Source organism: Mustelus asterias, chromosome 1 (assembly GCF_964213995.1).
Source record: "Mustelus asterias chromosome 1, sMusAst1.hap1.1, whole genome shotgun sequence".
Classification (NCBI taxonomy): Eukaryota; Metazoa; Chordata; class Chondrichthyes; order Carcharhiniformes; family Triakidae; genus Mustelus; species Mustelus asterias.
In genome coordinates this window covers 198,316,829-198,331,033 of record NC_135801.1, presented here as the reverse complement: position 1 = coordinate 198,331,033, position 14,205 = coordinate 198,316,829, and the positions used below count along the sequence as shown (strand labels likewise).

Below are 14,205 nucleotides of genomic sequence, written 5' to 3'. Positions count from 1 at the left end.
GGCAAATCTGATGCCAGAAATTTCAAGTGTTGCAAAAGCCCTCCCCTTGGAGGGCAGTTGAGAGTCAACCACATTGCTGTGGTTCTGGAGTCACATGTAGGCCAGACCGGGTAAGGACGGCAGATTTCCTACGCTAAAGGACATAATGAATTAGATGTTTTTTTTGAACAATCGACAATGGTTTCATGGTTATCAATAGATTCTTAATGCCAGATATTTTTTATTGAATTCAGATTCCACTATCTGCCATGGCGGGATTCAAACCCAGGTCCCCAGAACATCAGCTGAGTTTCTGGATTAATAATCTAGTGATAATACCACAAGATCAATTGGGTCACACACTGGGAGTAGCTAATCCCCCAGGGGTCACCTAACCTGCACTCTTAAAGGGACAGTATACCCCCCCCCCCAAACACCAACAGACATAATATGATGTGGAGTTGCCAGCGTTGGACTGGGGTAGGCACAGTAAGTAGTCTCACAACACGAGGTTAAAGTCCAACAGGTTTATTTGGTAGCACGAGCTTTCAGAGCACTGCCTGATGAAGGAGCAGCGTTCCGAAAGCTCGTGCTACCAAATAAACCTGTTGGACTTCAACCTGGTGTTGTGAGACTTCTTACTGAGACATTATATGTACATATTACAATGGAGGTCAACTCTGATAAGTGTGAAGTAATGCACTTAGGGAGATCAAACAGTAAAAGGGAATACACAATAACTATGCTGAGAGGGTTAGATGAAATGAAAGATCTTGACATGCAAATGCAAAGGTCCTTAAAGATATCAGTAAAGTTAGCTAGGTCATAGTATCATCGAGTCATATGTGCAGAAAAGGCTCTTCGGCCGATTGAGTCTGCAACAAAATAATTACCACTAAAGTTGCACGAATCCCATTTTTCAGCACTTGTCCCTTATCCGTGAACATGATGATGTTTTAAGGGCTCATCCAAATAATTTTTAAAGGTTGTAAGGTTTCCTTCCCAGGCAGTGCATTCCAGGTTCCCACTGCCCTCTGAGAATTTTTTAAATTCTCTTAAATCCCCTCTGAATCTCCTGCTCCTTACCCTAAAACTATGCAACCTCTTGATTAACCCTCAACCAAGCTGTTTTCTATTCATCCTGTCCGTAACACTTATAATCATATCCACCCCATTAATGAAGCCCCCCACCCCTCAGCCTTCTCTGCTCTAAAGAAAATAATCCAAACCTATCCAGTCTCCACTTATATTCAAAAATCCATCCCAGGGAACATCTTGGTGAACCTCCTCTGTAACCCCTCTAGTGCAATCTCATCCATCCTATAGTGGGGTGACCAGAACTGCACACAGTACTCCAGCTGTGGACTAACCAATGCTCTGTGGAAACCCGATATTACTCCTTGCTCTTATGCTCTATACCACGACTGATGTCCCATATGCCGCCTTAACTATCCTATTCACATGTTCTGCCAACTTCATTATCACCTGTAGCAAAGAAGAAGGGAACAGAATGTTGTGGTATGCCACTGGACACCAGACTCCAGTCACTCAAAGAGGTCTCTCCTTTTGTGTCTGATTACTGAGCCAGTCTTAAAGGGCCATCTCACCAAGTTTTCATGAATTTCATAAGCTTCAACCTTCTTAATCAGTCTCCTATGTGGGACCTTGTCAACAACTTTGCTAAAATCCATATAAACTACATGTTGGCCTACTGATATTATTGCTAGACTATTATTCCAGAAACTCAGCTAATATTCTGGGGACCTGGGTTTGAATCCTGCCACGGCAGATGGTGGAATTTGAATTCACTAAAAACAAATCTGGAATTAAGAATCTACTGAAACCACTGTTGATTGTCGGAAAAACCCATCTGGATCATTAATGTCCTTTATAGAAGGAAATCTGCCATCCTTACCCAGTCTGGCCTACATGTGACTCCAGAGACAAAGCAATGCAGTTGACTCTAGACTGCCCTCTGAACAAGGGTAACTCGGATGGACAATAAATGCTGACCAGCCAGCGACGCCCATGTCCCACGAATGACCAAAAACTTCAACTCCACATCCCTCATCCACACTCTCAAACACATTTTTGAGAGGGAGGTCATGCCTGACAAATTCATGCTAACTATTCCTAATTAACCCATACCATTTCAAATGGAGGCTGATTCTTTCCTTCAGAATTTTATTCAATAATTTCCCTATCCCAGATCTGAGACTCACTGATCTGTAATTTCCTGATTCATCTCTACTATCCTTCCTGAAAGTGGAATCGCATTCGCAGTCCTCCGGTCTTCTGGCACTTCTCCCGTGTCCAGAGAGGAATTTTTAAAATGTGTCAGATCCCCTGTGATTTCCGACCTCATCTCCCACAGCAGCCTGGGATGCAATTCATCCCGGCCAGGGAATTTGTCCAGTTTTCAGCCCTTCAGAGCCTTCAATATCTCCCGATTTCCTGTGTCTAGCTGTGCAAGTTCCTCACAGTCCATTTTCCTGAATTCTGTACCTATGTTCTCCTTTTCTTGAATGAATACACGTGAGAAGTATTCATTTAACACCCTTCCAATGCCCTGTAGCTTCACACAAAGATAGATTGCCCCTTGGTCTCTAATGGACCTGCTTTTCCCTGGTTAACCTGTTTCCTTTCAAGTATTTATTGAATATCTTAGGATTCTCCCTAATCTTGTTTGCAAGTCCTTTCTCATGCCCCCTTTTTGCTCGTCTAATTGCTTTCTTAAGTTATTTCTTGCACTTCCTATGTTCCTCTCGGGCCCCAGCTAAACTGCTTCCTTTGGACTTACTAAAAACCTTTCTCTTCTTCCCATCCAGCACAGAATTGTCTGAGACATCCAAGGTTCCCTGAACTTATTGCTCCTATGTTTCCCCCTGAAGGGTACATGTTGGACCTGTGCTCTCCCCTGTTCCTTTTTGAATGCACCCCACTGCTCTGCTGTGGACCTACCTGCAAGGAGCTGTTCCCAGTCAGCTTTGGCCAGATCCTGCCTTATTTTAATACAATCTGCCTTCCCCCAATCCAAGTCGTCTTTTGCAATTCATCTTTCTCCTTGTCCATAACAAACTTGGAGGACCTGGAATTGTGGTCACTATCGCTAAAATGCTCCCCCACTGCCACATTGAACATTTGCCTGGTTTCATTCCCCAGAACCAGATCCAGCACTGCTCCACTCCTTGTTGGATCTTGTACATACTGATACAAAACCTCCCCTGAATACATTTCAAGAAATCCACCCCCTCTACACCCTTTGCTCTATGACTATCCCAATTTATAGACCAGTAAGCTTAACATTGGCAGTGGGAAAAATTCTCGAATCCATTATCAAGGACTTTATAGCGGAGCATTTAGAAAGCAGTGGCAGGATCAGACAGAGTCAGCATGGATTTATGAAGGGGAAATCATGCTTGACAAATCTGTTGGAATTCTTTGAAGATGTAACTGGCAGAGTTGACAAGGAGGAGCCAGTCGATGTGGTATATTTGGACTTTCAAAAAGCGTTTGACAAAGTCCCGCACAAGAGACTGTCGTGCAAGATTAAAGCGCATGGGATTGGGGGAAGTATATTGGGATGGATAGAAAACTGGTTGGCAGAGAGGAAACAAAGAGTAGGAATTAATGGGTGTTTTTCAAATTGGCAGGCAGTAACTAGTGGGGTGCCACAGGGACCCAGCCATTCACAATATATATTAATGATTTGGATGAGGGAACAAAATGTAACATCTCAAAGTTTGCAAATGATACTGAGTTGGGTGGGAGGGTGAACTATGACGAGGATGCAGAGATCCTTCAGAATGATCTGGATAGGTTGCATGCTAATCAATGGCAGATGCAGTATAATTTGGATAAATGTGAGGTTATTCACTTTGAAAGCAAAAACAAGAGGCAGATTACTACCTGAATGGCTATAAATTGGGAGAGGGGAGTGTGCAGCGGGACCTGGGTGCCCTTGTGCACCAGTCACTGAAGGTAAGCATGCAGGTTCAGCAGGCAGTAAAGAAGGCAAATGGTATGTTGGCCGTCATAGTGAGAGGTTTTGAGTACAGGAGCAGGGATGTGTTGTTGCAATTATACAGGGCCTTGGTGGGGCCGCACTAGAGTATTGTGTGCAGTTTTGGTCTCCTTTTCTGAGGAAGGGTGTTCTTGCTCTCGAGGGAGTGCAGCAAAGGTTTACCAGGTTGATTCCGGGGATAGCGGGACTGGTGTACGAGGAGAGATTGACTAGAGATTGATTTGTTTTCGCCGGAGATCAGACTAATGAGGAGGGATCTCATAGAGACTTATAAAATTCTAACAGGACTAGACAGGGTAGATGCAGGGAGGATGTTCCCGATGGTGGGACAGTCCAGAACCACGGGTCACAGTCTGAGGATTCAGGATAGACCATTTAGGACGGAGGTGAGGAGACATTTCTTCACCCAAAGAGTGGTGAGCCTGTGGAATTCATTACCACAGGAAGTGGTTGATACCAAAACATTGAATGTATTCAAGAGGCAGCTGGATATAGCACTTGGGGTGAATGGGATCAAAGGTTATGGGGAGAAAGCAGGATTAGGCTATTGAGTTGGATGATCAGCCATGATCGTGATGAATGGCGGAACAGGCTCGAAGGGCCAAATGGCCTCCTCCTGCTCCTATCTTCTATGTTTCTATGTTTTATGTTTGGAAAGTTGAAATCCCGTAGTATTATTACCCAATTATTACTTTTACACACCTCAGTGAACTGTCTACATATCTGCTTTCCCATTTTCCCCTTTTGGAAGGGGCGGGGGGGCTATAATACACTCCCAATAAATTGGTTTCCTCTTTTCTATTCCTAAACTCACCCAAAAAAGCCTCATTTGAAGGTTGCAAAGGTGCACATGGAAATTTCTCCTTCATTGGTAGAGGTTTACCATAAAAAGTCAGGGATATAACGATGGAACTATAAAAGACACTGGTTAGGCCACAGTTGGAGTATTGTATGCTGTTCTGGTCACCACATTGCAGTAATCGCTCTGGAGAGTGCAGAGAAGATTTACTAGACTGTTGACAGGGCTGGAGATTGTTGCTACGAGGAGAGATTAGAAAGGTTGGGGTTGTTTTCCTTGGAACTGAGAAGACTGAGGGGTGACATATTGATGTGTACAAAATTGTGATCATAGGAATTCAGAGCAGAAGTAAACAATTCAGCCCTTTGAGTCTGCTCCACCATTCAATCAGATCATGGCTGATCTCTTCCTGGTCTCAAATCCACCTCCTCACCTGTTCCCATATCCCTTTAAGCAGTTTTGTATTAGGAATATAATTATCTCCTTCTTGAAACCATTCAATGATTCAGACTGTACCGCGCGATGGAGCAGCGAGTTCCACTAATTCACCACCCTCTGCCAGAAGTAGTTCCTCCTCATCTCAGTTTTAAATCTGCCGCCTCTCAACCTATACCTGCGACCGCTTGTTCTAGATTGCCCCACAAGGGAAACGTCTGATCTGTGTTAACTTTATCAATCCCTTTTCGATCAGATCCCCTCCCATCTTTTTAAACTCCAGCGAGTACAAGTCCAAACTGTTTAATCTCTCTTCATAAGTCAACCTCACAGTTATCCACATTAAACTACATCTGCCAACTTTTGGCCCATTCTCCTAACCTATCTACATCCATCTGTAAAATCTTGATATCCTCCTCACTGCCTATTTTAGTATCATCTACAAGTTTTGCTATGTTACACTCTATCCCTGCTTGCAGATCATTTCTATAGATTGTAAACAGTTGAGGTCTGAGGACTGACCCCTGTGGCACCCCGCTCGTTACATTTCATCAGCCAGAGAAGGTCTCATTTATCCCAACCCTCTGCTTTCTGTCAGTGAGCCAATCTTTAATCCAGTCTACCACCAATTCCCTGTGATCTCACTTCTGGATCAGTCATTTCTGCGGCATTTTGTCAAACACTTTCTGGAACTCTAGATATACCACCTCCACAGGTTCCCCAATATCTACCTTGCTGGGTGTGTCCTCAAAGAACTCCAGCATGATTTATCCTTCATAAAACCATGCTGACGATGGTGGATTGAGCTTTGTCTTTTGAAATATTCAGTCACCTCCTCCTTAACGATTGACTCCAGCAACTTCTCCACCACAGAGGTCAAGCTAACTGGCTTATCGTTCAGAGAGAGAGTCGACAGAAGGAACCTTTTTCTCTTGGTCGAGCATTCAAAAACCAGGGATCATAGATTCATGCTAAGTAGCAGAAGGATTAGAGGGGGCGAGAGGAAAAACATTTTTACGCAGTGGGTGGTGGATGTCTGGATTTGATTTGATTTGATTTATTATTGTCACATGTATTAACATACAATGAAAAGTATTGTTTCTTGCGCGCTATACGGACAAAACATACCATTCACAGAGAAGGAAAGGAGAGAGAGCAGAATGTAGTATTACAGTGTAGCTAGGGTGTAGAGAAAGATCAACTTAATGCAAGGTCAGTTCATTCAAAAGTCTGACAGCAGCAGGGAAGAAGCTGTTCTTGAGTCGATTGGTACGTGACCTCAGACTTTTGTATCTTTTTCCTGGAGGAAGAAGGTGGAAGAGAGAACGTTCGAGGTGGGGTCCTTAATTATGCTGGCTGCTTTGCTGAGGCAGCGGGAAGTGTAGACAGAGTCAATGGATGGGAGGCTGGTTTGCGTGATGGATTGGGCTATTCACTGCTTGAGTTGGTGGTGGGAGCAGAAACCCTTAACTCTTTTAAAAAGCACCTGGATCTGCACCTTAAGTGCTGTACACTGCAAGACAATGAGCTGTGTGCAGGAAGATGGGATTAGAAAGGGCACCTGGGTGTCTTTGGATCAGTTTGGATTAGATGGGCCAAAAGGCCCCCTTCTATGCTGTATCATTTCTGTAGTTTTAATACTACATTTAATGTCATTATCATTCTGACCTTTTAGGCAGCGGCACAGTTTTCAACAGCAATATGGCTGGCAGGGCGAACCTGGCATTATTGCAAAGCAATTTCTGTACTCACCAAGTCCATTGTATGAGCAACGTTAACCATTCGCTGCACCACAGCATTTCTATCACTTCCCAGTTGCTGATACTGAAATCAAACCAAAGGATTTGTGATGATTCAATGAGCAAAATAATTCTTTCCACATTCTCCGTGATCCCACACATCCTGACACTTCGTTCAACACATTCCACATTATTTTCAAAAATTCCCTGGATTTAAAGCTAGCAAGTGTTACACTGCTCTTTAAGATAAAAGTAAGAGAGAAAAGGGGAACTTACAGGGTATTTAGCCTTTCATCCAAAAACTAAAAATGTTCGTTACAGATAAGGTTGGGAACACGTCGGATGCAGGGCCCAATGATGTTCAAAACCAGAGGAGGCAGCCCCCTAAAGGCTGACAGGAGCTGTGGGGAAGGCTGAAGGTGCTGTGTGAGTTTGAGACCAACAACTTTATTGTTGTCCAGCAATTTCATCAGCACCAGCAGGTCATGGAAAGTGGGAGGGTGTCGGGTGGGATAAGCGCTCTCCATTTCAGAGATGAAACATGGACACGTCGAAAATAGGACCGAGAGTACATCTTTCATACCTTCAATTCTGCTCCACCATTCAATGTGATCATGGCTGATCTTCCAACTCAATAAACTGTTCCTGCTTTTCACACATGCCCTTTGATCCCTTCAGCCCCAGTTTCTGTGTCTAACTCCTTCTTGAAAATATACAATGTTTTGGCCTCAACTGCTTTTTATGGTAGTGAATTCCACAGGTTGTCCGGAGAATCCAATGAGTGTTAGGATGCAACCGGTGACAACTTTGTATTGGATGTAATGTGACCAATGGTAATAGGCTGTAAGGGTCAGCTGACCCAGTAAACCATGGAACCAATTACAGAATGATGTGATGGTCAGCTGACTCACTATAAATAAGAATCTGTTGGGCATTCTGGGGAACTTGGGTTGGCCCAGGGTGAGGCGCCAAGTTTGGAGTAATGAAGTTTCTTTATTAAACCCTTTCTTTGATTTATAAGTTGGAGTATGTTTTGTTATATTTTTATTGTCTGCACTTGAAGAGTTCCTTCCGAAGGAACAATGAGTGCCTGTCTGTGCTGTTGCAGGAGGTCAGTGCAACGCACAACATTCTGATGCCCAGGGACATCAAGAAAAGACTGTCCCACCTGACAAAGACCCAGGTCAATGGGCATGAAATTGTGCACCATTCCTGCCTTCAGTGCTGGAGAAGGTTCAATGATCTTCTGTGGTCGGCAAGGGTAAGTACAGAGATGGCATGGAGCTGTATGGAGAGGTGTAGTTGGGTACCATTATTCTGTGCACTCGGGTCTTGAATGTATCTGCTCGCTGGCACTGATGCCTCTCTTGCCCAGGTTAGACTGTTAGAACAATAAGTCACAGTACATTGGATGGGAGGTATATCATAATGAGGTGGTCTGCTAAATGCCTGTATTGATGCAGGGAGCATCTGGAATGGACCTGAAGGAAGATGGAACTCTAATGAGCCTTTCTATTGTGCCCTGTCAGGAGGAAACAAGTCACAATGCTGCAGAGCCCCACTGACTTCAGTTCCCTGACACGGTCCCTCAAGAGCTGCAGTTCCACGCACCTGGCACATATGTGAACCTCTGGGAAGCTAGGTGTTTGCAGGAACTCCCACATCCCACATCGGAAGCACTGAACTGGCCGATCACTCATACCTGCCCTTATCCTTTATAGGGTTGGATAAAAAATAACTAGCCTTGCCTCGCCCTTTCAGCCTAAGCCCTGTGAGCCAAAGCCCTTATAGCTCACACTCTGCTTCCCACTCACTCAAGCCCTGTGAGCCAAAGCCCTTATAGCTCACACTCTGCTTCCCCCTCACCCCACTGCCCGCTCCCGACGCTGCCCGCTGTATAGTTCGCCGGCTATTTATGCTCCCGGCGAACGACCCAGGTAACTGCCTTTTATACTAAGACTCAACCTCCCAGAATCCCCTTCAGCTGACCTCACTTCCTCAATTCAAAACCCTGAAAAAAGCCCGCGAAATATACTAGGAATACCCTTAAATGAATAAATGAATAATTAAATCACTTCTTTGCTTACTTTCAGCACTCCTGCTAAGACTCTCTCCCCCAATCTCACTCCAGTCAAACAAACACACTACCAGAAGGACGTGGAGGCTTTGGAGAGAGTACAGAGGAGGTTTACCAGGATGTTGCCTGGTATGGAGGGGCTTGGTTATGAGGAGAGATTGGGGAAACTGGGGTTGTTCTCCTTGGAAAGACGGAGGATGAGGGGAGACTTAATAGAGGTGTATAAAATTATGAAAGGCATAGATAGGGTGAACGGTGGGAAGCTTTTCCCCGGGTCGGTGGTGACGTTCACGAGGGGTCATAGGTTCAAGGTGAAGGGGGGGAGGTTTAACACAGATATCAGAAGGACATATTTTACACAGAGGGTCGTGGGGGCCTGGAATGGGTTGCCGGGCAAGGTGGTGGAGGCGGACACACTGGGAACGTTTAAGACTTATCTAGACAGCTATATGAACGGAGTGGGAATGTAGGGATACAAAAGAGTGGTCTAGTTTGGACCAGGGAGCGTCGCGGGCTAATTGTTCTTTGTTTCTCGTTTCAAGGCTTCATTCTATGATCATCTTGCTGGTGCCAGTACAGAGCGAGACTGCGGATAGTTGGGAACCTGTCTCGGAGGCAGGGAATTCAGATGGTGTTCGTAAAGCAGAAGTGGAAATGAATAGGGTTGGGAAGCATTTTCTGATCAGGGCCAGTGTGATCTCCTGGACTCATTTCGATCGCCTCAGGGGGTCGGAGAGGAATTTCCCAGATTTTTTTTTCCCCATATTGGCCCTGGGGTTTTCACTCTGGGTTTTCGCCTCTCCCTGGCGATCACATGGTCTGGAATGGGGGGGTGGGGGTGAGTTAATAGGTTGTGATGAACAAAGCATCGTAGCTGTGAGGGACAGCTCGGTGGATAGGATATTAGGATGTAGATAGGCTGGAAAATTGGGCGGGGATCCTGGATTCAGGATTCAATCCTGGACCGGGGAGCGGCGCGGGCTTGGAGGGCCGAAGGGCCTGTTCCTGTGCTGTATTGTTCTTTGTTCTTTGACTTGACTGGGAAGTCTCCAATTTGCTGGTCCTGATGAAGAGAGAGAAAGATCCTTTGGAGTTGGGGTGCCACTGGCCAGCTTGTTCCTCTGGTCCTGGTGAGACAGGGGTTTGGGATGAAGGTAAGTGTGTAGGTCCCAGATGCATGTACAGCAGATGTGGTGAGTTCAGGGGTTCCTCTTTTCTAAAAATGAACTGTCCCTGCCTGATTGCCCATGGAAGCACCACTGCAGATGGCAATATGCACAGAGTCATAGAAGTTTACAGCATGGAAACAGGTCCTTCAGCCCAACTTGTCCGTGCCGCCTTTTTTTTAAAACCCCTAAGCTAATCCCAATTGCCCACATTTGGCCCATATCCCTCTATACACATCTTACCCATGTAACTATCTAAATGCTTTTTAAACAACAAAATTGTACCCACCTCTACTACTACCTCTGGCAGCTTGTTCCAGACACTCACCACCCTCTGTGTGAAAAAATTGCCCCTCTGGACACTTTTGTATCTCTCCCCTCTCACCTTAAACCTATGCCCTCTAGTTTTAGACTCCCCTACTTTTGGGAAAAGATATTGACTATCTAGCTGATCTATGCCCCTCATTATTTTATGGACCTCTATAAGATTATCCCTCAGCCTCCTACGCTCCAGAGAAAGAAGTCCCAGTCTATCCAGCCTCTGCTTATAACTCAAACCATCAAGTCCCGGTAGCATCCTGAGTAAATCTTTTCTGCACTCTTTCTAGTTTAATAATATCTGTTCTATAATAGGGTGACCAGAATTGCCCACAGTATTCCAAGTGTGGCCTTACCAATGTCTTGTACAACTTCAACAAGACGTCCCAACTCCTTTATTCAATGTTCTGACCAATGAAACCAAGCATGCCGAATGCCTTCTTCACCACTCTGTCCACCTGTGACTCCACTTTCAAGGAGCTATGAACATGTACCCCTAGATCTCTTTGTTCTGTAACTCTCCCCAATGCCCTACCATTAACTGAGTAAGTCCTGCCCTGGTTCAATCTACCAAAATGCATCACCGCGCATTTGTCTAAATTAAACCCCATCTGCCATTTGTCAGCCCACTGGCCCAATTAATCAAGGTCCCGCTGCAATTGGAGAGAACCTTCCTCACTGTCCACTATGCCACCAATCTTGGTGTCATCTGCAAACCTACTAACCATGCCTCCTATATTCTCATCCAAATCGTTAATATAAATGACAAATAACAGTGGGCCCAGCACTGATCCCTGAGGCACACCGCTGGTCACAGGCTTCCAGTTTGAAAAATAATCCTCCACAGCCACGCTCTGGCTTCTGTCTTGCAGCATTGCTCTTTCAAGTCTGTCTGTGTGGGTTTCCTTCGGGTGCTCTGGTTTCCTCCCACAGTCCAAAGATGTGTGGGTTAGGTTGATTGGCCATGATAAATTGACCCTTGTGTCAGGGAATTAGCAGGGTAAATATGTGACGTTACGGGAATACGCCTGGGTGGGATTGTTGTTGGTGCAAACTCAATGGGCTGAACGGCCTCCTTCTGCACTGTCGGGATTCTATGATACTATTCCATGGGCCGCCTGGTATTTACAGTGACAATGATTGAATTCATTGTTGTGCCTTCATTCCGCAATCCCAAGGACCCTGCTTTAAGCATCCTTTCCATTGAGAAACTAGCAACTCTCATGGAGAGACTGCTTCAGAGGCACCCCCAGGGGTTCCAGGGGTCGTGTCCAGGCATGTAAACTAGCTCACCAGCATGATGGATGGATGGATATATTCCAGTAAGTAGAAAAGATTCTAAAAGGAGGGATAAATCAACCATAGCTATCCAAGGAGGTTAAGGAGAGTATTAGGTTGAAAGAAAGAGCATATAAGGAAGCAAAGGTTAGTGATAGCCCCAGAGACTGGGATAAATTCAGAATCCAGCAAAGGAGGACTAAAAAGATAATGAAGAGAGATAAACTAAACTACAAGGGTGTGGAATATAAAAACTGATAATAAGAGCTTCTTTAAATACACAAAAAGGAAGAGAGAATCAAAGTGAACATAGGCCCCTTGGTAAATAAATCCGGGGAGATAGTTATGGGGAAACAAGGAAATGGCAGAGGGGTTAAACAGATATTTTGCATTTGTCTTTACGGTGGATGATACTTTGAATATCCCATTAATACTAAAGAGTAAAGGGAGGAATTAAGCACCATCACCATCACTCGAGAAGCAGTATTCGGTAAACCAATGGGGCTATAAGCAGACAGGTCCTCTGGCCCTGATGGTTTGCAGCCGAGGATCCTAAAAGTAGTCGCGACAGAGTTACTGGATGCAGTGGTTGTAAATTTCCAAAAATCATTTGATTCCGGAGAAGTAGCAGAGGATTGGAAAACTGCCAGTGTATTGGCAATAACCCCAATTCAAAAATGAAGGGAGGGAAAAATCGGCTGTAGGCCGATTAGCCTAACATTCATTGTTGGAAACAATTATTCAAAGTAATGGCAACCCTGGAACACCTAGACTCCTATTTATTGGCTACAGCTTCAACACTATTATTCCCACGAAATTCATGTCCAAACTCCGTGGCCTGGGCCTTGGCACCTCCCTCTGTGGCTGGATCCTGAACTTCCTAACTCACAGAATATCATCTAATCAAGCAGAATTAGTATGGTTTCATGAAAGAAAAATCGTGCTGGACTAATTTAAAGTTTAAAGTTTATTTATTAATCACAAGAAGACTGTGTGCCAAAGAAGCAAATCCGTGTGTTTCCCAACCGGAAACCATGGATGAACAGGGATATCCACTGCTTGCTGAAGTCCGGGTCTGAGGCGTTCAAGTCAGGTGACACTGACCTATACAAGAAAGCCAGATACGATCTAAGGAGATCCATCAAAGGTGCCAAAAGACAATACCGTACCAGGCTGGCCACACTGACCACCCCCAACTATGGCAAGGTCTGCAAGACCTAACAGGCTACAAGATGAAGGTATGCAAAATCACCGGCTCCAACGCACCCCTCCCTGATGAGCTCAATGCATTCTACGCCCATTTTGAGCAAAAGGTTAGCGAGAGGCCACACTCCATCCCAGAAACCCTGGATGAACCTGTATCTGGGTCACCATTACAGATATCAGAGCAGCTTTCTTGAAGGTCAACCCACGGAAAGCGACTGGCCCGGAAGAGCACTCAGATCCTGTGCGGATCAGCTGGCGGGAGTATTCACAGACATCTTCAACCTCTCTTTACAACAATCTGAGGTCTCTATCTGCTTCAAGAAGACGACCATCATCCTGTTACCTAAGAAAAAGCAAGCAGCGTGCCTTCATGCCTATTGCCCAGTGGCTCTGGCATCCATCATTATGAAGTGCTTCAAAAGGTTAGTCATGATACAAATCAATTCCAGCCTCCCGGATTACCTGGATCCACTACAGTTTGCCTACCGCCGCAACAGGTCCACAGCAGACACCATTTCCCTGGCCCCGCACTCAACCCTGGAACACCTAGATAATAAGGACACCTATGTCAGACTTCTATCTATTGACTACATCTCAGCCTTCAATTCCCACAAAACTCCTTTCCAAACTCCATGGCCTGGGCCTCGGCACCTCCCTCTGCGACTGGATCCTGAACTCCCTAACTCACAGACCACAATCAGTAAGGATAGGCAACAATATTTCCTCCACAATCATCCTCAACATCAGTACCCCACAAGACTGTGTTCTCAGCCCCCTACTATACTTCTTATACACCTATGACTGTGCGGCCAAATTCCCCTCCAATTCGATTTTCAAGTTTGCTGACGACACCACTGTAGTGGGTCGGATCTCAGACAATGACGAGACAGAGTACAGGAATGAGATAGAGAATCTGGTGAACTGGTGCGGCAACAATAATCTCTCCCTCAATGTCAACAAAATGAAGGAGATCGTCATCGACTTCAGGAAGCGTAGTGGAGAACATGCCCCTGTCTACATCAATGGGGACGAAGTAGAAAGGGTCGCGAGCTTCAGGTTTTTAGGTGTCCAGATCACCAACAACCTGTCCTGGTCCCCCCATGCCAACACTATAGTTTAAAAAAAAGTCTATCAACGTCTCTAATTTCTCAGAAGACTAAGGAAATTTGGCATGTCAGCTACAA

General features: G+C 45.2%; 1 protein-coding gene across 1 annotated transcript in view; it reads right to left on the bottom strand.

The window, feature by feature from the left end:
• LOC144480742 (disintegrin and metalloproteinase domain-containing protein 12-like) overlaps positions 1 to 14,205 on the bottom strand; it is a 249,491-nt gene that overhangs the window by 130,352 nt on the left and 104,934 nt on the right. The window contains exon 8 of the mRNA XM_078200356.1: positions 6,990 to 7,061. Within this exon, the coding sequence (XP_078056482.1) occupies positions 6,990 to 7,061 (72 nt within the window). The remainder of the gene's footprint in view (positions 1 to 6,989; positions 7,062 to 14,205) is intronic.